Genomic DNA, 25,791 nt, shown 5'->3' with positions numbered 1-25,791 from the left:
TGTCATTTGCACTTCACCTCCCTTCTTAGAGGAAACTTGTTCAGACAAATTTAAATTATATTTGAGGACTCATACTAGTATCTCGTTACATGAGTTTCTTCTTTCCTGTCATCTATATGAGCTGTGAACTCAGTGGCACTTTCTTTTGATGAATGGGAGATGAAGCTTGCATTTTAATAAACTTCTCTATGGAAGACTCTATTCACAAAATACTCAGCTTACATAGGAAAAAAGTTAGAACATGTTATTCTGGTTTGTCTGAAACACAGATGGGGAAACTCTCCAGAGAAAAATCCTAGTCGTAAATCTGCACTGCAGATCTCTACTTCATACTGACGTCAGAGGGATTTCCATGCAGCAGATGTATGCAGATGATGCAACAAAAATCTGCAATGCAGATAACAGATCCACAATGCAGATCGGACACCAGGATTTTACTCAACAGGTGATAATTCAGCTTTACCATTCCCAAAACAGAATCATAGAGGATGGAGGGGGCCTCCGGAGAACATCTAGTCCAACCCCCTTGCTCAAAGCAGCTACAGGAGGTTGCCCAGGACTATGTCCAGGTGTGTTCTGAATATGTCCAAAGATGGAGACTCCACAACTTCTCTGGACAATGTGTGCCAGTGTCCAGACACCCTCATAGTAAAAAACAACAACAACAAGCAACAACAAAACAAATACAAACACACTGTTTATTATGCTTGAATTATATTTCCTGTATTTCAGTTTTTTACCTCCACCTCTTGTTCTGTCACTAGGCACTACTGAGAAGAGTCTGACCCCATCTTGTGTCTTCCCTCCCATCAGGTATTTATAGTAGTAAGCTCCTCTCAAGCCTTCTCTCCTCTAGGCTGAACAGTCCCAGCTCTCCTGGCCTTCCCTTCTATGTCAGACGTTCCAGTCTCTTAATCATATTCACGGTCCTTTGCTGGACTCTTTCCAGTGTGCCCCTGTCTCTCTTGTACTGGGGAACCCAAGCACTCCACATGTGGCCTCACCAGTGCTGAGCAGAGAGGATGCTTGACCTGCTGGTGACACTTCCTAATGATACCCAGGATGCTGTTGGCCTTCTTTGCTGCAAGGTCATATTGCTGGTTCATGGCCTAAGTTGTCCACCAGGACCCCAAGATTCTTCTCAGCAAAGCTGTTTTCCAGTCGGTCAGCCCCCAATATGTACTGGTACATGGGTTTGTTCCCCTCCACGGTGCAGGGCTTTGTGCTTGCCCTTGCTGAACTGCACAAGTTTCCTGTCAGCCCAGGTCTCCAGCCTGTGGAGGTCCCTCCAGATGGCAGCACACCCATCTGATCTACTAACCAGTCCCCCTGGTTTGGTTTTGGTTTTCATCTGCAAAATTGCTGAGGGTGCACTGTGCCCCATCATCCAGGTCATTAATGTTAAACAGCATGAATCATAGTTGTATAAACCATAACACAGTCATGCTGGGGAAAGAAAAAAAAAAAAAAAAGGACAACAACAAAAATCGATCTTTGTAAAATATATTGAATCCATTTGTGCAATTATGAACTTTTCATTAATTATTGTACAACTGCTTCAAAAAGAATGACATATAGAATACGACAAATCTGAGTTTAATCTCACTTCAATTCAGAAAAAAGTGAAATTAGTTTTAAAAAAGAGAGTAATACAGCAGATGTTCTGCTGCAGCACAAAACTAAGGACCCTGTATTCTGTTGATACCAATGAGTAATTTCTGTAAGAAATTAGGACAGTTTTGCTAGCACAACAGCTGATATGTCATGATAACACAGTTATTCATATTATATAATGAAGTATAAAGCAAAAAACACTAAGTACTTTTTTCTTTTTTTCTTTTTTCTTTTTTTTTTTTTTTCTGAGAACCAATGGAATAAGCAAATATGTAAAGCCCAAGCAACACAAAGAAAATGTACATTTGAGGTCATACCTTACCAACACCATCCTGAAATGCTCAGAAAGTGCCTTGGCTACATTAGAATCAGAATTAAAGCAGTAGAGAAAGAAAAGGTAAACAGTTAAAGGCTCTGGTGATCCAACATCTTCAAGCTTCACAGAGTTTTTGTGAAAACCAGTGGGCATTCCTCAGATGGGAATTTGCTGTATCTAGCCCAGGCCACTTCAATTACTGTATTATTCGACAGCATTGCTCATGATTCAGCAAAAACACTCTGCCAGGTTTATCAGATTTATACCATTAATCAACAAATATGCAAATTTCAATGTACTACCACTGTTTTGAAATATCAAGCCACATACTCGCTGCAGTAAATCCGTATAACTCCGCAGATGTCAACTGAGTTTTCCGCCAATTTTACACCAAATTTGGCCCACTGTCTTTACCCTACTACACTCTGTAATTCTTTTACTAAACTACTGCTGACATTGCAGATAATTATATTATGAGCAACTTTAAAACAATTTAGGAAGTGAAGAATCCCTCAAAAGAACGTACACTGCCAGAAGAGGAATCAAATTTTCTCAACATCTCATCTTCAGAATGAATCTGAATATTATTTTATTATTAATAACACTGTTTGGAATTAGCATAGACTTAATTACAACTGCTACAAGAAGCTGGTAGGATAACAAGCATCTTTTTGATTCAGGAGCAGATACTATTGGTGACAATTATATGACAAAAATCAATCTTGAGGGTCTAAGTACTGGAAAGAGAAATTTTTTCATCATTTTATAAACTGCAACTACAGATGCTCGAAGTAATCTAAATGTAGGCTTGTGCACACCATTTAGGAAGAAGGAAAACAAGCTTCTGATAGTGTTCCTTTTTACAATAAACGCTCTTCAGTAGCTGTTATTAAAAAAAAAAAAAAAAAGAAGTTCAAGTCTGGTCCTTTTTCAGATGAGAGAACATTTGCTCTGACAAGAAACATGAAAGAGGAGACAGATAGAGGTACATCTATAACAGGAGGAATCACTGGGCACAAACAGAGACCGAAGCCCATATTCTTGGGTCAATTTCCACACCTCAAAATAAAGCCCTTTCCACCAAAAGAAGGTATAAGATTGTTTTTTGCTGGAGTAAGAGCAGCACTGACAGAAAATTCACACTGTAGGCCTGGTTTCAAAACAACCTCAGTCAATTTATAATGTTTAGATCAATTTATAAAGTTCAGATGGAAACCAAGTTACACACAATAGTTTCAGCAGTCTTGCTGAAGTAGGTTCAGACGCAAAACTTATTGGAATTAAAAAGAAATGTCCCAATCTGCAAACTACAGACACTGTGGCTCTGACATCAGCAACTGCTGAGTACTCAGATGGATAGTGTGATAATTTCTAAATGAGACTTTCCTATTACATAAAATAGCTTCTGGAAATTGCCAGCAGGAAGCTTAACATGCAAAACCCAGATAAAAAACAGCCATTAGCAAGATATGTGGGTAAGGGGTGTTGACAGTTCACAGCAGCTTTGCTTACCTAGATGTTGCTTTATGTCTGCAAAGTCACTGGAAGGCTGGGCTGTGAATTTCTGGCAGAAGAATTTCCAGAAATATATGGCAGTTACCAAAAATCATTTTGCATGGGGAAGCAAAGCCGACAAAACTTTCATCAGAAACCACAGAATCAAAAGAGAGACGCAGAGAGCAGGGGGTGCAAACAGGTGACTCCAAGAACCTAGAGTCTGGTGTTAAAGCATTCCCATGGGAATCAACAATTTGATCCATCGGGTGGGCGACACCTGCAACAGGTATGGGGATCTGCAGTGTGTCCCAGGTAAATGTTTAGTGTAGATTCTGCCTGGAGTTTCACAAAATATATAACTCAAATTTGTATTTCAATGCATGAATGGCTAGTATTTTCCCATGACAGAACAGAGTTTTCTCTCCGAATCTGATCACCATACTCAATTAACTGGATTATCTCCTTTTCCTCCTCCTTCAAAGCTTTTCACATTAAGAAGAAATGTAGGACATTAGTAAAGATCAAGCTCTTACCCATCAGCCTTTAGATTATTTTGGGTAACTTCATGATTGCTATTGTTGTTATTCACTTCAAAATATTCCTGAAATCTTACTTGCAGGTTTTGTGGTCTCAAAAACAACCCAAACCGGCCCCTGATTGGATTGGACCTGGAGTATGTTTTACCACATCCTTTAGGAAAACATCACACTATAATATACCACTTAACTTCATTGCCGTCAGCCAGCCGTTTAAAAGCAGATGAAACTGTATAGGAATTTCCTTTGAGTGCCTTTTTAATGTTTCTTCCTTTTGCAAATTAAAGAACTCAGGATAAAGCTTCAGCAATTGATTAGTCAAAGACTTTTATCTCCACTCATCACACTCTGACTGCCGAGAGTAAGAAAGCCACTATCCCATTTTCTCATTGGGAATGAAATATATACCGTGACAGTCTTAATTTAATAACAGGGCGAGCGACTTACAGCTCACAGGACATGTGCAGTCTGCCAGGACAATAAATCTGTTCCAGAGCCCGCATCCCCTCCTCCCAAATGCCCTTCAAGTGCAGATGTCAGGATAGATGAATGGGTCAAGTGACCACTGGGCCCTTTCTGGTGCTATTTTGCCTGAAAGCCCAGCTGCTCCTCCTTTTAGGTGATGCTCCATGAGAGTGAGTTCACATCAGGAAACCCTGGACTTCTATGTGCCCACAGAAAGTCCACGCTGGGTGTAACTACATGGCAGGAGGGGAGGGCGTCACGGCATATAATTCACTTAATCTACCAGAATAAGATATGTGGCCGTTCCACCAGGGTGATTAGGCACAATTTATAGCATAATAGAAGTGACGATAATACCTTTCATTAGCGTCAATTACAGTACTCAAAGCTGCAGCACAAGAAATGACTGGTTTCTTATGCACTTGTGCTTTACATCTTTCTTACCTTCCCCATCACAAGACATTCTGTGACCTGCTGTGTCTCCTGCCACTCTGGTCTCCTTGGTCTTCACCTCCCAATATTGCCCTGCCTGCTTGTGTGGTCACACATGGCACCTGGTTCACAGCTGCACACACGTGTGATTAGCTGGAGAGTATGTCAGCGCTGGTCCTTCAGATAGCAGCTCTCAGAAGTCAGCTTGTCTCTCTCCTATCCATTCCTTCAGTGGGACTCTTTTTTATTCTACCATCAGTTTTCACAAAACAGGTAGGAACTAAGTGAGATGTCTACCACTCTGTTAAGCTACTGACCAAGTTCAGCTAATGTTTAAGAAGTTAATGGGAAGGCTGACTGAGACACACAGTCATTTCCTGAGGAAAAGGATAGCCAGTTTTCCTTAGGAAACCCGGCTAAAAACTATGTCAATGGGAACTGCAGGACATCCCAAGCTGGTATTAGTATATAGAGGCTATTAATCTCTCATGTTGGAGATAACTAAATAGTGCATTATTAAACACTTCCTTATCAGCATAAAGACTATCCTTAAATTCACGTATTTTCTGATATACAACTGCCTGCCCATATACATTTTCTTCTGTAAAACTGCAAGGAAGACTGGGCTGGCAAGCTCAGTAAGCCACGCAATTAATCGCAGACCCTTGAACAGCCTTGTATACCCACATGAGTGCCGCACAGACATTTGAGATGTGATTGTACAGGTATACCAGGTTTGGATTTAAAAATACATCTGCCCTCTGTGTGTGCTGGGGGCCAGCGTAGTCCATGCCTGCTGCAAAACAAATGCTCAGAGTTTATTACGGTACACGATTCAGGTGACGTATGTCAGGCAGAGAAGTGTGGTCAAGGACAAGCATTAATCAGTCGTAGAATCATAGAATGTCCTGAGTTGGAAGGGACCCACAAGGATCATCGGGTCCAACTCCTGTCCCTGCACAGGACAACCCCACAGTTCACACCGTGTGTCTGAGGGGCTTGTCCAGTCTCTTCTCGAACACTGTCAGGCTTGGGGCCGTGACACCTCCCCGGGGAGCCTGTTCCAGTGCTCCAGCACCCTCTGGGTGGAGAACCTTTTCCTAATGTCCAACCCAAACCTCCCCTGGCACATCTTCCTGCCATTCCCTTGGGCTCTGTCATCGGTTGCCAAGTCCTCAAAGCAGGACTTCTTTACTGCCGGGATTCTACCTATTCATGGAGCTTCAGCTCAAAATCTTGTTCCCATTTTGGAAGTGGCTTCACTCTGCCTTTCAGAGGCACAGCTCTGTTAGGACACGCACAGTCCATCTGAATTTCTCAACTTGAGTCTTTTGATGTGTCTGATATTTACAGGGACAGAATCGCTTGCTTTGCTTGTCATCAATAATACATCTATCCTATGAAGACCAAGAAGACTGTGATATCAAAAACAAAACAAAAAAAAAGTCCATTTCTCTTTCAACTGCCTGAAAAAACACCTTCCTCCTGGGCCCGTGTGGAAATATGCGAAGAGAGAGGGAGAACGCAGCCTTTGAACAGTAACTGGTATAAATCTTTCTCCTCTGATCATTCCCCCTCTGACTCATAAATCTCCATCTACCAAGAAATGAGTGCATAGCTCTCACGAAGTGTAACATGCACCTAGAAGGGAGGCACAATTAAAAGCAGAGACAAGAGAGACAAATGATGTGGGAGCCATTTCCTTAATGAACAGAATACTTTTTGCTTCTTATTCATTGCAATGAGCATCAATAAATAACAGGAATAAGCAACAGGTTTGAATGGAACATAGATGAATTTAAGTCTAATGCAAGTAAAGTGCCTTATAATAAGTCTGGATTGAGAAAGATTTTGAGAAGGATGGTTTTCAGAGACACTGCTTACATTTTAATGTATAGTGAGACCTAGGTCTGCTGTAGATGGGTATAAAAACCAACGAGAAAGTGTCTTTCATGTTTCCAGCCTTGTGCTGTCTTTTTTTTTTTTTTAACCAGTTAGGGCAAGTGAGACTCATCTTTTGTTTTTGTGTGTGGTTTTGTTTTGTGTGGTTTTTTTTTTAAATATCCAAATAAAAAAGGCAATAAGGAAGTACTGAGACTGAGGGAGGGCAGGCTTTATTCTACCCCACAACTAGCCCCCAGCTCCTTTTCGTCTGTCATGGTCATAGCTCTCCTGCACAGCATCACCTCCCTCTCCGATTTTCAGACTCCACATATGAGCTTAGGTAGTTACAGCTGAGCTTTAGTGCTGCCCAGAGAGCTAGGCTCAGGCAAGGCAGGGGGAAGGAAGGCTCATACCCCTTATTCCCACTGATGCCATCTTGACCCACACAACTGTGTGAGTAAGAAGGACAGGGAACTGCTGGAGAGAGTCCAGTGCAGAGCCACAAAGATGATGAAGGGAGTGGAGCATCTCCCTTATGAGGAAAGGCTGAGGGAGCTGGGGCTCTTTAGCTTGGAGGAGACTGAGGGGTGACCTCATTAATGTTTATAAATATATAAAGGGTGGGTGTCACGAGGATGGAGCCAGGCTCTTCTCAGTGACAACCAATGATAGGACAAGGGGCAATGGGTATAAGCTAGAACACAGGAGGTTCCATTTAAATTTGAGAAGAAACTTCTTCAAGGTCAGGGTGACCGAGCACTGGAACAGGCTGCCCAGGGAGGTTGTGGAGTCTCCTTCCCTGGAGACATTCAAAACCCACCTGGACGCCTTCCTGTGTAACCTCATCTGGGTGTTCCTGCTCCGGTGGGGGGATTGGACTGGATGATCTTTCGAGGTCCCTTCTGACCCCTGACATTCTGTGATTCTGTGATTCTGTGACTGAGGCTCGTGGGCTGGCTCCCAGCACGTGGTGCTGTGACTGAAGCTTTTGCGTTTGGAGCAGGACAATATCACCTCTGTCCTGCAGATCAAGCGGCCAGTAGTTGGCATGAGCAAGAGTTTACATCACCCATAAGTGAACCAGAAATACAAGATTAGCTGCCAGTATGATTTAAGACTCCCAAAGCAGAACAGAAGCAGATAAAGAAAGGAAAGCAAACTGTCCTTGTAAAGATAAAGAAACTTTGCAGCTGACATAGGTAAAGCAGCTGTTAAGGCGAGAAGGGGTGTTACCAGCTTCAAGCTGAAAATACTTTGAAAGATGACAGAAATTTAGAACCCATGCGAGCCTGGAGCTTAAAAACACTCTGACCTGGAAGGAACTGAATCTGCCTCTCTGGTTCCCAGGACACATGGCTTTGGTAAAAGATAACATATACCTCTTCCAGTTCAGCATAGCCACATAGGTATCCAGTAAGGCTTGTCTAGTACAGGACAGAGGGTCTTTGCCCCATCTGCTGACTGTTCAGCTGCCTGCTACCCTGATTTATCACTTTGGAAACACTGCCGCCCCAAGGCCAAAGGTGCTCGATAGAGCTGGAATACTCCATGACTGCAGCCTAAATTTACGCATCACATAGGCCCTGGACCAGGACGGGAGGTTGCATTGAACATTTTGTCTCAGATGAGCATTTCCATTCCTCTGTGGACATTCCAGTCATCTTGTACCATGGGCCCTCTCCTGCCACAAGATCCAGTGTGGCTATTACACCCCATAAGCACCACCATGGTCACGTACCCCAGTGCAGTGTCCCAGGTCTCCAGACTCAAAATAATACTCCATTTCTCCTGTACATCAAAACCAAGCGACTCTAGGAGAAATCATGACATCTTGGATTCATCAAATTTTCATCCAGACCAGTGCCACCATGGTGACTCAGTTCACTCCAGGCAGCAGTCTGGGGACAAATGCAGCAGTTTCTCTCGTATCCTTCAACATAATGCACTTCCATAAAATTCTCAGTGGTATTTGCAGAACAGTACCCAAACCTGTCTCTTGTTTCTTTGCTGCCCATGGTGGGTGCCAGCCCGGCACTATCAAAACACTTGGGTACAGCTGCCAGGGAGCAACGCACAGAAGCTAACACAGGCTGTGAAGTTACTACGTGGTCTCCTTAAGAGCTCATTAATTACCACTTAATTCTTACTGATACAGATAGAATCACAGAAGAAATTTTTTCCAATGAGGGAGGTAACACACTGGCCCAGGTTGCCCAAAGAGGTGGTAGATGCCCCATCCCTGGAAACATTCCAGGCCAGGCTGGACGGGGCTCTGAGCAACCTGATCTGGTTGAAGATGTCCCTGCTCATTGCAGGGGGGTTGGACTAGATGACTTTTGAAGGTCACTTCCAACTCAAACTATTCTATGATTCTACAAATTATCTTTTTTTTCCTTGTCTAGAGGGGATAATCCGCCATTCTCCATATTCCACTGTATTTTCCCATATAATTCAAATTGGTGCCTCCCCTGCCTTTACTAGACAAACAAAGACCAGTGAGAATGAATTTTAAAATCTGTATTGGAGGCACTGCAGTAGTATAACTAGTCAAGACAAAAAATTACTTATGACTGTTCACTCAGTGCAATATTGCAAACAAGAAGACACTACAAACTTGTTCAGTTCTGTCTTTAGAAAGGTACTTGACCTTGTTTAGACTAATCTTGTGTTCGTTCTTGGTATCTTCAGAAAAGAAAGAGTAAAGAAATTGTATAGGAGAATGAAGACCATCAGAACACTTTTTAATTATGGAGAGATCATGCACTATACTTATTTGGGGTATAGTGAGGGGGTTTCTTTGGTTTGGGTTTTGCTTCACATCTTAGAGATGGTTTATTACTCCAAGAGAAGAACAACTGGAATGACCGAAATAATCACATTCCTCCTTTTGTGTTTAAGTGCGTTTCAAGCTCATACCTAGATGTTGAACAAAATCAAATATAGATCTCTTCCTGATTTTCCAAGCTACAGAACAATAAGTACCGCACAGTAGAAAACAAGATCTAATACCAGAGGTGGCAACTGGGATTTCATGCTGCTCATATGTACTCACATAAAAAGATACGCAATCACAAGAAAGTGTGACTCATTTGACACTGGAGAGGCATTTTCTTTTTAACGATGCATGAAAGGCATAGCATTGCCATACACTGTTCTTACAGCAGTGAATCAGAAGTAAGAAGGGAGTTGCTGCACTTCGCGGTTTGTAGCAGTCACATTCGGTAACAACGCCTCTCTGTAAAATCAGTTCATACAAGACCAACATTGCCCAAACACATCCTGAGATTCAGATACCAGATTCCTAATTAAGATATGCTGGGCTGGACAACACGTAAAGCATATTTCATTCCCCAAAAGGCAACAGGGTTGTAAGATCTGCCACTAGTGTGTAGCAAACAAGAAACAAGGAAAGCAGGTGCCTGCCAGGCAGTCACAGGCACTGGGACACACCAGTCAAACTCTGTCAAGGAACCACTGCAGATCACTACCCACAGAAGACACTGATGAATCAAACATACGACCCACTGTACAAAAGATGCTACTGCCTCCTAAGCCTCAGTTTGCACCATAATATCAACAAGATCCAAACTGAATAAAACCACTGCAGTTTTTTGGTTTTTCATGTCTTCGGAGAGTAACTACGGTGTACTCTCTTAGCTTCCATTCCACTGCATAGCTCTTAAACGCACATGGGGCTTCCTTTCTTTATAAAACGAGACACAACTTATTGTAACAAAAATTTGTCTGGATTTCCATCTATAAAAGCCTCCAAAAATGCCACATTGTACAGTAATTTCTACACTGATGAAATATAAAGGTCTGTAATGTTTATAACACCATTTAAACTGCATTAGCAAAACTATTTCACTAAATTCCAACTCAGCAGTCCTTATTATGCTATATACAAGCTCACTTCTTCCAAGAGTCACCCCTATTACATAATCAAATCATGCCATTTGAAACACTGTGACATTATTTTGTCATATAAAATGGTTGAAATTATCTTGATTATGGCAATGTAAGGATAGCTGCCACCTAGAATTTGTAATGAGAAGTGAAAGCTGAAAAAGAGTTAGATCTCCTGAAACTATAGATTTTAAATATCAGAGACACAAAGTGTTTAAAAGCCATTAAATACCATGGGTCATCATAAACGGTGGATTGAGGTTCTGAAACACTTGTCCTGAATAATTTCAGTGGAAATAATAAAGAATGAAAATGTGCTATGGAATTACAGGATTTATTTATATAGACTGACATAAACTCACTTTATGGTAATGTTTTTAAGTGTCAAGCAGTATAAAAAAGATATCTGAAATTACTACCTAATATAATGGCTTAAATAAGTACCTTCAAAATAATGATTGTGTGAAGACTGAAATAAGTTTGACAGACTGAGGTATAATCAAAATCATTGTAGTCAAAGAAATTTATCCAAAGCAAAGCTCATTTTATGCTTGCATATGTGTGTTTAATATAAAAGAAAAGTAGATAATAGTTTTTCAACAACAACAACAACAAAAGTTCAAAAAACACTCGGAAAAATGAATTCTGCCACTTGCTTCGCTTTTGCTGGGCACACCAATTTTCACGTCAAAGTGGTCAAAGATCAACTCCATACACACAACTTCTCTATTTTATCTCATTTGAGAAAATTATTTTCAGAAAACATGCCTCCAAGAAACATCTGACAACTGTACGTCCACATGATTAAATAAAAGAGAGGAAAACCCAGCAGCAGATATATCACACAATTTACAACAGCAGCAATTGCTTGCTTGCAAGCCCCTGGCCAGAATCCTTCTCCTTGACAAAATAAATTAACACTAGAAAGGTCTCAAGACATTACATCAACAGAAAAGGTTTAGCTCTCTCTTGCATCAATAAAGCACATCATCTGACCTAAAGTACAAGTCTTCCTCACTAGACCTCTTTCAAATGAAACAATACCAAACTTCAAAGACATTTTCAGGTAATGAACTGTCTTTGTTGACCATTTTGACTAGTTATAGACTTTATATCTGTCTAGTCCTTAATCTTTTAAGAAGGCTAATCAGGTCTGAGAAGTGAAAGACGGGTCCAGTCAGTATTACTTATGGACCACTTTTTTTCCACTCTTGTTCAGTACGAAGATACGCAGCATTGCAGAATCCTTCCATATCAATTTCTCCCACCAAACTCACACTGAAGACTTAATCTTAAAAAGATATCCTCTCAAGGATAATCAAAGTAAACCCATATCCGTCAGACCTGAAAGATGTTTTCACCAACGCCTCAGGACTGTCCACTGGTGGTAGTTCATCTGCTAAGATTTCTTCAGGAGGTCTAGGGTCACTGATGATAGTTGGTTTTGGCCTTTCCTTGAGGTTGCCAGTCAGCCCACCAATAATGGTGTTCCACAAGCAGTTTTGTGATTTAGACCCTGAAAAAACACAGAGTGAGAAGGAAAATAAATCAGTAGGCTGATCGTCCAGTCTCTCAGCAGTCTGGAAAACAAAGATTGTCTGTTATCTTTTTACCTTTACATCACCACAGTCTGGGATTAAGCCTGAAAAACTGAAATAAAGCTCAAAGTGGAAATAAACACTAACATTCAGGTCCAAATCCAAGACTGTAATGCTTCCCATAAAAAAAAAAAATTATTACAGAACACCGAGTTTTCACATCTCAATGAAAAACATCCTATCCACATTATACTTAGATTATAGCTTAGCATATATTGATGTGGCTGTATTTTAAGACAAAGAACTAACCAAAAAACAAAGTACCAAATCAAAACAATATTAATCATTGACTTTCTTAGACTAAAGTTAATAGTGAATGACTAGCATCACTGAAGGACTAGTATCAGAAAACATATTTCTTTTTTGTTGAAACTTTAACTTTTCTCTGTAGACATTCAAATGCCAAAATATTTCTGTGAGTGGTCTTTTTACACTTATGTAGAGGTGTCACCAGGTGCCTCTTGCATGCCATTCACAGAACTGATCCCCATCTGTAAGTCTAGTGCCACTAACAAAGTACAATTAGCATCCTTCAGTCAGATGTCCTCTCCACCTTTGGAAGAGAGAATACGTGACTTACATTTCATAAAATTTAAGTACCTGGTTCATATTTTCAAAAATTTCCAAATGGCCTCTGAATAAATTAGGCACTTCTGAAAATCCTAGTGATACTACTATACAGAACACCTGTGTCACAATCTGACTGTCAAGTATTATAGAATATACATTGGTGAGTTAGGAGATCCCAAGAAGAGCAGCTAAGTACTGGAATACGAATTATTTCAGTTAAGAGACTTTCCACAACAGAGGTGCAGCAAGCATCTTACTGGATTCCAAAGTAATAAGACATACCAGCTCTGCTGCTAGTCATTCTCCACGGGCTTTTTATCAATACGCAAAATGAAACAAACAAACAAACAATATTCTGATAAATTAGATATTTCTAAAATCAGCAACAGATTTTTCTAAGAGACTGTATGGGTAAAATTTTCAAATATTTTCCTGGTATTCAGACTTAATTGTCCAGCAGAGACAATTAAGAAACAAATAGTGGACCTAACACATGGATTAAGGTTGACTTTTTGTTGCAGTACACACTAAGTACATAAGAGGAAACCAAATAGAAGAGCTGTTATCTCACATCTCCTGGGGATATAACATGAAAAATTACCCTGTTAGAAGAAGCAATATCTGCCGCTGCACACGACTGATGGCAGCCTTATTCTGCTGGTTCTCTTCAACATCTTGTTTTCACACAGCCTAAATGGCGTGAAGACAGATCAGCAAGAATCCTCAGTCTATCTTGCCCATGCCAAAGTAGTTTTCAGAGTATTTCCCAGCTAATCAGGAAAGCTTCATACTCACAGGCTTCTCTGCTTTTAATTATCAGCAGATATTTAATGTGCAAGGACCATATTTACCCAGATTTACAGGTAGCCTTGATGTCCTGTGCTGAGTTCTGTGCTACAATAGCTAGAAAAATATCTCCTCACACCATGTAGTCTGAAGTAATGTCTACACAACAGCTGCAGAAATAAAAGCAACATCCATACATCCTCATAATTCAAGGACTTGCAATGTTATGGCAATACCACTGTTTCTGTTCTTCAGACCACCATGCAAATTTCCCAAAATTTCTTAATTTTACTTGAATAGGTAAGCATTTGTTTCCCCATTCTGTAAGGGTCAATATAAAGGATATAAGAGTTTTATAGTATCTGACCAGGCCGCATGTGATAAAGCAAAAAAATATTGTGACTCCCTATAGTATGTTGAGAGGATGATTTCTTTTGCAAAAGTATGGCATACTCAGCACAGTTGGAACCAGAAGTTTAAGTCTCCCTTGAGATATGGTCAACAATAAAAAATAAGTTGCCATCCAGCTGTACATACTGCACACTAAGACAGGAGAGCAGGACATCAACACCTGCAGAAAAAGCTGCTGTGAACTGTTAAAATAATATTTTGTGGAAAAGTGGCTCTCTGAAGCTACTTTTATGATTTTGAGGTTTTCCCCTGCAATTACTCCAAGGAATCTGCTGAGCTCCCCAAACCACCACCTTCTCCATATTTCCTCAGATCCACCCTTTCATAGAATCATGGAATCATTTCGGTTGGAAGACACCATCAGGATCATCAAGTCCAACCATAACCTACGCTAACTCTAGCACTAAACCATGTCCCTGAGAACGTTGTCTAAACGCCTTTTAAACACCTCCAGGGATGGTGACTCCACCACTCCCCTGGGCAGCCTGTTCCAATGCCTGACAACCATTCTCGTGAGGAATTTTATTCCTAATTTCTTTCATTCCAGAAGCCCTCCAGCTTGTCAGGTGAAGGACAACTCTATGATCCAGGAGAAAGACATATTGGCCTTTTTCCACACTTACTAGATACAAGTAGCTTGCTGTTTGCACTACCACTGAAAGCCAAGAGTGACAGGTTAACTAACTGTCACTTAAAACCATATAATCACTCAAATCGAACCTTTTTCTTTCTTTTTTCTTTAAACAAAAATGAGGAGGGGGGGATCTTTTTTCCATATATATTGTTTCTTTCCCTATGTTCTCTGCACATACACCTATACCTTTTCCTCCAGCATGGATATCCATCCCAACCAGTTTTCTTCGGTCATGAGATCTAGACTGTAGACCCAGCTGTCCTTGGTTTTTCTGAAGAACACCACCAAATCAGCCAATTGACAGGAACTAACCAGCTTCACTAGAGCAATGAAATGCCATGCCCACCTGTCCTAATCAGGGCTCAGCCTGCCCACGGTGACGCTCTGGTGAAGGGCATTTGGCAAATGATTGTTTTACTCATCAGGCCTGAGCAGACACCAGCCAGGAGCTTCCAGCTGCCTGGAACACTGAAAACCTGCTGAACTTAAATCTCCACAAAGACTGATGGCACAGTGAGATACCGAGCACATTAACTGCTGCTAAAGGCAGCAGTAACCTGTTGAATTAGAAGTCTCCTAAATGGACTGGAATTTGACATTTGAGAATACAGGAGATTGGGTAGCCCTGGCATTGGAATGAATAACACTTAACTCAATTTTAATTTCGAATAAGTGTAAACGTTTGCAAAAATGCTTCTCCCTCATTTTATTGTATCCTGTCAAAGATTATTACAGCTGAGCTAGAGACAAAAGCAAAATAGATTTAGGTGTTATAATCTAAAAAGCAGAACTCTGCATAAAGAATTTGTGGGTAGGTGTTCAAATAGTTTCATATAGCCTGAAAATACTGTGACACTGCAAGTCTAGCTACCTGGAGCACCGACAACCACGGAACTACCGTTCCCATGGCCTCACTTATCAACATCAGCAGCTTTTCCCTCTTCTTTGCTAATGAACTAAAGGAGAAACGACTCCATGTTGCAGAGAGCTGCGGACAACAGCCAGGATCGACACAGCTCATCTGGGTTTCAGTAGGTTATCTTGTCTATGGTTTGTACACAGAAAGTTAGATCAGGTAAATAAGGCCAGCCCAAATGGGCATGGTTTGTTAAGTGTTCAGTCACAGCCCAGCTTTGATCCCACTGAAATCTCTGAAGGTTTTAGTCTTGATCTCAAATGGGCAGTTGTTACAGAGCAATGGAAATCCTGTTCTCTGTTGTGAAGATGAACTTAATAATTGTCTTTCAATTAATCATTTGAGTGAATGTGAAAGGCACGATCCAGGGAGCCACCCAGTCTCTGCTTTGTGACTCAGACACAAGGATAATGACAACAATCCTAAATGACTTCAGCTATTGCTTGAATCCTCGTCCTCAAATGCTGCAGCTTTTTCTGCCATTCAGTCAGGATTTTTTGAATGTTTGATCTACACTCCACTCTTTGTTTATTGAAACATGGTATGGTAGAGTAGGTTATACTACTCTCAGCATAAATTTGGGCATCATCCCTTTAACTCACATTAGCACAGCACATGCCTCAGACATTTCCCTCCTTTCCATAACACAGTTCCCATTCTAATTTTCTTTCCCATTTCCAGAGAGTTATCACCTTATACTGCTCATGACAACACAGTCATCATTAATGATACCCTATGAGAAGATAGCTGGATCATTAAATCCTCAACCTGACTCCCAAATCACTAAATTTAACTCCTAACAATGATGGTCTGATTTACAATTTGAATTATCTCACTTCGATCCTATATTATGCCTCTGTGACTGTTTCCCAACCAGGTTTATCTAAGTATTCCTCTCTGCATTGCATTTCTGTTACTGTTGAATAGCCTGTGGCCCTGATCTCCCCTCCACACTTCATCCCATGCAGCTCTGGGTCATACAATGAGGCCTTATAAAGGGGTATCCTCTGCTTTTATTCAGCCAATATCCATCTGCCGGTCTGTTCTCTCCTATGTAATGCCAGGCACCCCTGACTCTGCAAATAAGGTTTGGCTGCCTGCCTGCGAGCCACGATTAAAGCAGGAACACAACCTGGTTGTTCCTGGGTCTCAGACCTGCACCCTATGCACATTCACCAAAAAACCACAAGTTCTTATGAATGTCAGAATCAGAACTGAAGTGCCAGCTCAGTTCCAAATGTCATGACATTTTGCTTGACCTACTTGTCAGGCAATACTGCATCATGAACTCCTCGTAACCCAAACATCCAGGAATAAACAGTGCTTGGGTTGAATCTTCTAATTCTGTGCCTAGCATTCATAATGGACAAAAAGCAGAGTGATAAAGAACTTGAAAATGTTTGTGTTTACATTTACATTTCTCTCCTCTGTGATTTCCTTTGCCGTATGAATTTTCAGGGTGGAACCAGCCAGGATTGACCAATAGAGCCCCCTTTAAGCTTTACTGTCTACAGTGTGAAGGAAAATAAACCCTAAATGAGAAGTAAGGAATGTCAGTACAATTTTCTCTCAGTCCTGTTGAGTCTGGTCCATCACCTTGTAAGTCACTACATGCAACAGATTTCATAGCCACAGAAGTTCTTTCTGCACTATGCACCTTAGCTACCTATGTGAGGTACAGCATGCTCAGAGTGCCATCCTGTGACTGTGTGAAATACTGCACCGCAGATGTAAATTAATTTGATGTTTTGATCTGCACCACTCGTCGTGATAGCAAATGCCCACTTTTAATGATAAGGGGATTTTCCCCTGCAAAGTGATCACAAATTATCATTCAACTGCATGCATTATGAGTATAATTTCCTATCTCCATCCTCATTCCTACATATTTTGTCACGTGTTTTTAATAATTCATGTGGTCAAAATCATGGCCAGTTGGTGCTACATTACCAGACGCACCCCTTTGTTTTGTTGAAACTTGGGTCACTTATTTCAAATCTCAAGTCACAACCTTTAGTTCCCAACCTTGCTGTGTCAAGCAGAAGGTGATGGAGGGGCTTTCAGTACGGTTTAATTACCTTTATCATGGGCTATTTCTAACACTTGACCCAAATCTCTTTGTAGCCACTGTAGTCAAATTCAGTTGGATTTGCAACACTTACATTGTTACAACTTTTTATGCTTGAAGCAACAGTAAGGTCACTAAGCCTTCCATTCTTTTAAATTTTAAATTTTTATATCTGTTCGAAAAGACTGAATTTCTTTAAGTGACTTTTCCAACTAAGTCCTATGGTTCCTCAGCTTAGTACTGTAAATGAATTGTAATAACAGGGTGGACATAATATGAGATTAAAGACTTATTAAATGTGTTTATTTCTACAGTAGATATAGAATTCAACTAGTTAAAATAAAAAAGGCTACTTACGGGCAAATCGTGAAAGTGGTCGTGCATTTTTGTCACCTGTCTCGTTTGCAACTGAAAGAAGAAAATACAGAGAATAAAAAGCATTAAATTTAGATGTTACATTAGGACTAATGATAATACCAATTCCCATGCATATAAAGAAGACTGTTCACAGTAACAGCAGCTGGATATATATGCATAGGTGTATACACACACACACACATATAATACTTTTTTAAAATGCCACCAAATACATTACTTTGCATGTTTGTCTGTCTATCTGGTTCAGTGTGGCTTTCAGAGTCAGCAGGGCACACCACAGGCACCTGCAAACATTGTCTTGTCCCACATAATAACTGAATTGTATAATTGCCCAACATTCAAGCACTAGCCATTAATAGTACATAGCAATATATGATCACAATAAATCTTAAAAATTCTATTTTATATCAGACTTTTTTCCAAGTCCTAAATAAAATGTTATTTTTTTCCATTTGCATTAATGAGTACAGTAAGAGAAAAAGTAAGATTATTCCACCTACATAAAGAAATGCACTAGTAATTTTGGAAACCCAGAGGACCATTTAATAACAAATTAAATGAAATTTAAGGATCTATGCAAAGGAATCCTCTGACATTTGGAACTGTGTACAGATATCACCTAGGATAAAAACAACCTTGTGCAAATCCTGGGTTTTTTCTGCCTCAGATTCATACTGGCGTAGTTCTCAACACGTCTGTGACCCAGCCGGTGTGTGGTTAGTCAAGAGCATAAACAACTCTTTGGGATTCTCACAATATTAAACTACAGCTGAAAAAACAGTGGAGTTATCAAGGACAAGAATCACCACCCATGACTTCTTATTTTTTGTAGCTATAATAATCATGAGGAACAGCATTGATGGGCACACAGGGAGGAGAGCATATTACGAGTGCACAGAGAAACCTTGCCAATTCTTTGCTTTCTTTAAAAATGCTGGTTTCTAGAGATGAGACCAAGCAACCTACGAAATTTCACAAAATGATGCAAAACATGACCAGAACTGAGAACTTCCTAGCAAAATGACGTCACCTAAACTATAATGGACATTTTGAAGACAGAAAAAACTTTTGATTAAATGTAATCTTTCTGAGAAGTCTTAAGGTTGTCAGTTTAAGTTTGGCTTTATTTAAGACCCATATCCAGTGTCACTCCAGCTTTCCCTGCTTGCTCTCCAACTTTACATGCTGAGGGAGGTGGCTCTAGCACTCATTTTAGTGGACAGAGGGGCTCTTTTAACAAATCCCTGCCTCATTTTGCTGCCATTAGCCAGTAGATGGTGCTCTCAAAACACTGGTGACTCTCCAACAGCCTGAGGACCGGCCAGGCTGGCTGGAGAGTGGCCCTGAGGTCTCCCAAGTCCTACAGGATGCCCTTCCTTGGCTTGAGTCCATCACAGGTACCTGTAGCACAAACCTCAAGCAAATAAACTCTCCTGGGACACTGAATGTATGGACATTGGAGTGACTGCACAGTTAGGCAGGTCCTGAGCAGTTCATCGTTTCAGAGTCAAATCTGGCTTTGCTTGAGGTGATGGCATCATGAAGGAGAGACAGCAGCATCCTCCATGGGGCAGGGATGAAAATAGGTGGACCAGTGAGCTCAAGAACTGTGCCAGAAAACGCTGCTACAGCCAATATATGAAGGTCAAATGGCCAGAATTTGTCTGTAACTCGGTGATGACGGCTTGCACAGGGTGGGCTGAGAGATCACCTGCCAGACTGATCCCCTTTGGGGCCCTAGGAATCTCTCCATATCGCAGCAGAGCCTGGGCAAATTCATAACATGCACTGATGTCTAACCTGGAGCATCAAGTGAACTATTACTTCAGTCGGGAAAGAGCCCTCTAAGGGCTGTGCTGTTATCTTCTTCAGCGTATTTCCTCCACTCTGGTGGCAGCTGGCACTCCCTGGTCACCAGAGCCTTCAGGTGCACACAAGGTCTCTCCTTTGTGCCACCCTCCAGCTGGATGTTGCAACAAGAGCATCTGTGTTTGGGCAGCTCAACTCCCAGACTCACAGCATCCAACACAACAGGTGTCGTTAACCCCTCCAAAAATAAAGATTTTCCAGTTGCAGGCTACACAGGTTTGTTTTCAGTTGTCCATGCTTTCCAAACATCGGATGGTGTCATATACCAAGTAATGCCCTTCCATCTGGTACACAGCCACCCAGACAAAAGGTGCAGGTAGAAGAGCAAAGCAAAGAGCAGGACAGAAGGCACTGGGGATGCTGAACCTGCATCCCCAGCAAGATTCCTGGTACCAGCGAGCTGACTGCTGCCTGGGAACTGTCTGGCACCAACGGGGGGTGCACATAGGTGAGATCTCAGGTTTGTTTAGCCCTGCAATCAAAAAGGGAAGGATTTGGAAGCAAAAAGCATTTCTGCATTTGCTTTGCATGGAAATCTTAGATTTTTATTTGATACAGTTTTTATTGTGGAAATTCTGCACATATATCCTACAGTTGTCTCCCAGGAGTCTTTGGAGAAAGATAGAACTAACACACCTATGTATGTGATACATGTAAAGGAGAAAATACTTTTTCTCCAGATGGCTTGAAATCTTCTTCACCCTGAGTTTATTGAAGTTTATTAATAGTAATAAGCTTTTAGGAGGAAGCACGTATGAATTAATGAAGCTGGAGGAAGAAGTCCAATCTCTGAGAGAGCAAGTCACAGCCCACACCAAAGATGATTCCTGATATTTCCAAAGATTTCCTGTACCTCCCTCTCTTCAGATATGCTTATTTTCCAGCCACTCTCTAACCTTATATACTGAAGCCTAGGCTGATTTTCATCTCTGATGAGACTATCAGCATGACAACTGCAGATATATACTTCTTTCTCTCAAATGGGTAGGTCGTTCTTCAGTTTCTATCCCACTACTTTTAAATTTATTTTTTAAATGATAAACCATGCACATTTGAAGTTCTTTTCCTTCCTAACTCGAAAGCAAATAAATCTTGGTGAAGAGTATAGCAACTTGTAAGTAACCTCTGTTCCTTCAGAAGGACAGCCATGGCAGGCAGAGGACATTGTCCTGTCATCACCCCATTGCAGCCCAACATTCACGTGCTCTCTGTGGTCACTCGTCCAAGTAGACACAAAATACCAGCCCTAGTTAAATTTCTTCTATTTCAAAAGTAGTATGTTGTACCATGACTGCCTGGAAATCTCAAGGGCCTCTTATTGCAACTATAAAAATATCTTCCGAGGCATGATCAGTTCTTTGATTAACATGGATCACTTATAGCAAGTTCATCATGTGCCTACTTCATGGGCAGGCTTCATTTTTTAATGTCTGCCCTGTTAAACGATTTGCTACAGCTTCCACATTTTCTACAGAAGCTATCAATTTCACCAGTACACCCCCTCAGACAATTTAGCTTTCAAAGATCCTTTGTCAAACTTCTAGTGCAATGCGAAGAAAAAAAATACCACTTGTAGTATTGACTCATCAGGACTGACAGACAATAGCACATCATCTATATTTTGCCATTAAGCAGCTGAGAGGCTGAAAAAAAGAAAGACGGGTATTTTTTACTCACCAGTAAACACATTCTTTCAAGGAATCTTTATTGTTTTTCTTAATCAGCCAAAGGGCAGATGAGCTTAACTATGTATTTCATGTTGCTAGCACATTTGTCAAAGTGTTAGGAAGCAGGAAGTATAGTAGATAAGGTGATAACACAGATATGTAGATAAATGTACATTTAACATACAATCTCAATAAACTCTTCTCTAGGATTTTTATTTTCTTTCTTTCCCCCTTTACAGCATTCCTCTAAAAAAATAACTCTGGATTGCCCTAACATATCATCTGGTAATCATTTCCTTTAAACCTCAGGAGAATAAAATACAGGGCTATGACTGCTGAGACAACTACTTTTTACAGACAAATCAAAGATCATTTCTGGGAAGTCCAGCGGTTTTTGCCCTCCAAGACTGTAATACCATTAGACATTTGATAAACTTATGAAGCTCTTTCTTTAAAGTAGCTTGTTTTTTATGCTCACTCATCTTAAATTAAAAGACTTTGCCAGAACCTGACTGCAGTGTCAGTTATGACCCATCATTTAATTTGTGTCAATTTATATCAATTTGCTCTTGCACCAGCTATCTCTTTAGGCTGAAGTATTTAGTTTTTCTGGTGCTTAATCCTCCTCTGACTGGGGCATGGAAACACTGAATTTCCCCTTTCACAGAATCACAGAACAGTTAGGGTTGGAAATGACCTCTGGAGATCCTCTAGCTGAATCCACCATCATTTTGTAGACTAAACGCACCATGATCATCTCATTTTACCTTACGGAATAGGCATCTTCATATCTCCTCCCCACCTTTATTGATCTTCTTCAGTGTCATGTCCTTTTCCCACGGGTGCAGTATGCAAGCATTCAAGAGATCTTATTCTTGCCTGGTCACACATTAGTTGTGTGCAGTGACACCCCCGTCATACAACTAACAGACTCTCGGCTCATAGCAGAAGTTTTTGTTATTAAGCCCGCATCTGCATGATCTTTCACTCCATACTACTTAATTTCAGCCCTTGTTGTTGGCCCCATCCCCTAAATTACATGGATCTTACTATGAGATATTCAAATCCCCCCTGTACTGGCAATGCTTATTATCATCAGCAGCAATTATCAGCACTTTCCTTTTTTCTGTGTCACAGTCATTAACAAAATTCCCACACAAGATCAATCCCACACAGGGATTTGAAGTACAACAGTATCGAAGGAAGACTTTCCTGGTGGCTTTTGGACCCATTTAGAAGCTAAGGTTCCTAATAAGAAAGCCTATTCTTGGGGGTTTTTGAGTCCAGTAAGGAGATCAGAGAAGTCTCAGACCATAAAAATAATGCCTCATAATGAGGAAAATTCTGTTTCCAAGAGTTTTTATCCAGCACTACATAAATTGCAAGCACGGGAACCGTGCAGCCAGTGTGCACGTTACTGAGCCAGAGATTATTCAGGCCCCTCCAGAGTCAGTCACCCAAGGAGTATTCTAGAGTGTTGAGTCTCAGTACCATGCAGGAGACAATGGCAACTTAACGTGATTTTAAATACTTGTGCTGTAAACATCAGCAGTACAGATGGTATAAACATACCCTATAAAACAAATCTGTAGGGTCACAAAGTTACAAGAACATGCAGCAAACTTTTGCTGATGAAAAATACTGGATGACTTGACTGTCTCTCTGGACTTAAGATTCTAATGAGTTACTACAATTAAGCAAAAAATCAATTACACAGATGGAAAAGGCACAACATGCATCTCTTGGATATAACCTGAAGATCACAAAACACATTTGAAACAAGAGCTATGTTTCAAAATATTTCTGGAAGGCAGGAAACGGGAATCTTCACTTACAAGTCATAACCAAGAGGCATACGCCACCCAGCAGTTCCTGAAATAACTCCTAAGGGGTTCGTGTTGCTGCTGTTTGCCTGGCAACGACACTGTACACCAAACACTGTCCTTCTTCATTAACTGGGAAAGGAATAGCGTACACAACTGATGATTCCGTTTCCTTATGAAAGGATCCTTACACTGCAGATTATTTGCATCTGTGATGGGAAAGTTGCTTCTACAGTGGAAAACACTTCGCTCCCTCAGACAACTGAAGATAGTTGCTGCCTCTCTCTGAAGGGACTCTTGACTTCAGACACTTATTTCAGAGCTTCCGCGTCTCATCAACAAGCACAGAAACGCTTCCAGAAGGGCAAAGAGTACCAAGGGGAATTGTAACAGATAAATAGGTGCAAAACATCCGTGTGAAAAGAAGCAAAACTATTCAATACTCTACTGATCATCAGCCAAATTTTATTTAGAGGCAGAAATGCAAACACTGAACTTGCAAACTCTGGCCCTGTTGGCACCTAGGGACTGATGAGGCCCTGACGCTGGTTTTTGGAGATGAAGGAAAATAGGAGCAAACACCAGCAACCGCCTGGACCAAAACCACCTTCCTTGCACCAAGGCCCTTGTTAAACACATATTCCTAACTTCAAAACTGAGATGCAATCTTGTGTAATCTATTCAAATTATTAACATATGTTCTGTAGACTGCATATCCCTCAGGTCTCCAAGTTCACAGAACAAATGGCTCTGGTCACGCAAGCTCCAGGCTGCTCTCATTTCCAACCTCTGCCATGCTGGTCACCAACAGCCTGTGATGGACCCATAGTTATTCTGCTAAGCACCTGAAAATGGCTACCAGAAAAGTTGTGAATCAGGACATAATGGAAGAGGGACTATATAGAAATATAAACCTTCTCTACTGCAAGATGATGAACCTACCTTCACTTTTGGCTTCTGGAATATGACCTTTTTATTTTTTTTTTTCTAACCTGGAAAAGTCTGGACTGATTTTCTACATTTAACTAAGTTTTCTTACTTCTGGTAGCTCTAACAGGTTGCCCATTGTAGCAAACCCACTTGTATCTTTCTCCCGAGGATAAGTATACATGCGGAAATCTTGGTCTAGCTCATATACTTTTTTAGTTATACTACCCCTGTAAAAAGACCTAGGTACATTCCTGCATAGCTGAGAGGCCACCCTCCCCCGCCTAGAAACAGGGATGCAGAACAAAAATAAAGTGTTTGTGCCATTTCCTATATTATTCCTATAAGCAACTGCTGACATAGGTTGCCCAGATACCTCAGTCTGACAAAGACAGACCGGAATACAGAGGAATTTGGAGTGAAAATCTGCAGAAGCTTTTTACTTCAGTACTTTCCTTGAGACACCAGTTTTCTCAACACTCTTTTTGAACCTGGAAAAGTTGTCTCTTCCCAGCAGAAGGATGGGAAACATCTAGCCGTGGCCTTGCTTGTCTAATGCAAAGAGGCACATTTCCCATCACAAGCCTCTGAAAAATAAGCTGATCACTCTGCACTTCTGGCCACCACCTGAGACAGACCACTGGACTGCACATGCCTTAGTATGGCTCAGCTCAACAGCTCTTCTGTTTTCTAAATGTTGGCTTATCAGTCAGATATAGCCCTTATATATAATCACCAGTGATGACATGGTTACACATCAAGTCATATCACTCTGAAACTAGCCCCCTTGTGCAGATAGACCCTAAAAGTGTAACAGCCCTGATTTCAAGTCCTTTGTGAGTCAACAGAAATCTGGTTTTCTCAGGAACACAGGATCACATGCTGAGGAAGAAGCACACACTTTACTGAACCAAGCTCACAACTTTCATGCATTGATTTCAAACACCAAACATCAAGTAACAGAATACAGAAAGCTGCCTGTATACCCTTGTGACACCACCAAGTCACTACTTATTTCACAGCTCTAGATAACGGAATGATGTCTAAATGAAAGGACAAATGTCAAGTGACTCACAGTAGAGGTATTTAATTAATGGTTCAAAGCTGCACACTTGACACAAGGAAATATTTATTCACCAAGAGAATGGTCAAATCCTGGAACAAGCTGAAGAGATGGTCAATGCCCCGTGCCTGTCAGCGTTGAAGAAGCATCTGGATGATACCCTTCATAATATGGTTTAACTTTTCCCAGCCCTGAAGTGGTCAGGTAGTTGGACTAGATACCATTGTAGGTCCCTTCCAGGTACACCATGCTATGCTATTCTGTTCTTCTTCCTACCTCCTCCTTTTTCCTGCCAGTACATGCTGAGGAAATCTCTGATGATGCTTCTTCCCAGCCCTTCACTAGCAGAAAGCACTGAATGGTTAACCATGTACCAGCCTAAGCACTGGCTCTGTCATGTTGTGGGAAGGACGACCTTCTGAAGGGGGTGA

General features: G+C 41.0%; 1 protein-coding gene across 1 annotated transcript in view; it reads right to left on the bottom strand.

Moving 5' to 3' along the window:
- PDE1C (phosphodiesterase 1C) overlaps nucleotides 1-25,791 on the bottom strand; it is a 422,458-nt gene that overhangs the window by 293,407 nt on the left and 103,260 nt on the right. Inside the window, exons 2-3 of the mRNA XM_065628628.1 lie at nucleotides 17,991-18,041; nucleotides 11,995-12,166 (exon numbers count right to left, since the gene is read on the bottom strand). Coding sequence (XP_065484700.1) covers nucleotides 11,995-12,166; nucleotides 17,991-18,041 — 223 coding nt within the window. The remainder of the gene's footprint in view (nucleotides 1-11,994; nucleotides 12,167-17,990; nucleotides 18,042-25,791) is intronic.

Source organism: Caloenas nicobarica, chromosome 2 (assembly GCF_036013445.1).
Source record: "Caloenas nicobarica isolate bCalNic1 chromosome 2, bCalNic1.hap1, whole genome shotgun sequence".
NCBI lineage: Eukaryota > Metazoa > Chordata > Aves > Columbiformes > Columbidae > Caloenas > Caloenas nicobarica.
The sequence above is the reverse complement of the archived record's forward strand: the minus strand, read 5'-3'. Positions and strand labels throughout refer to the sequence as shown.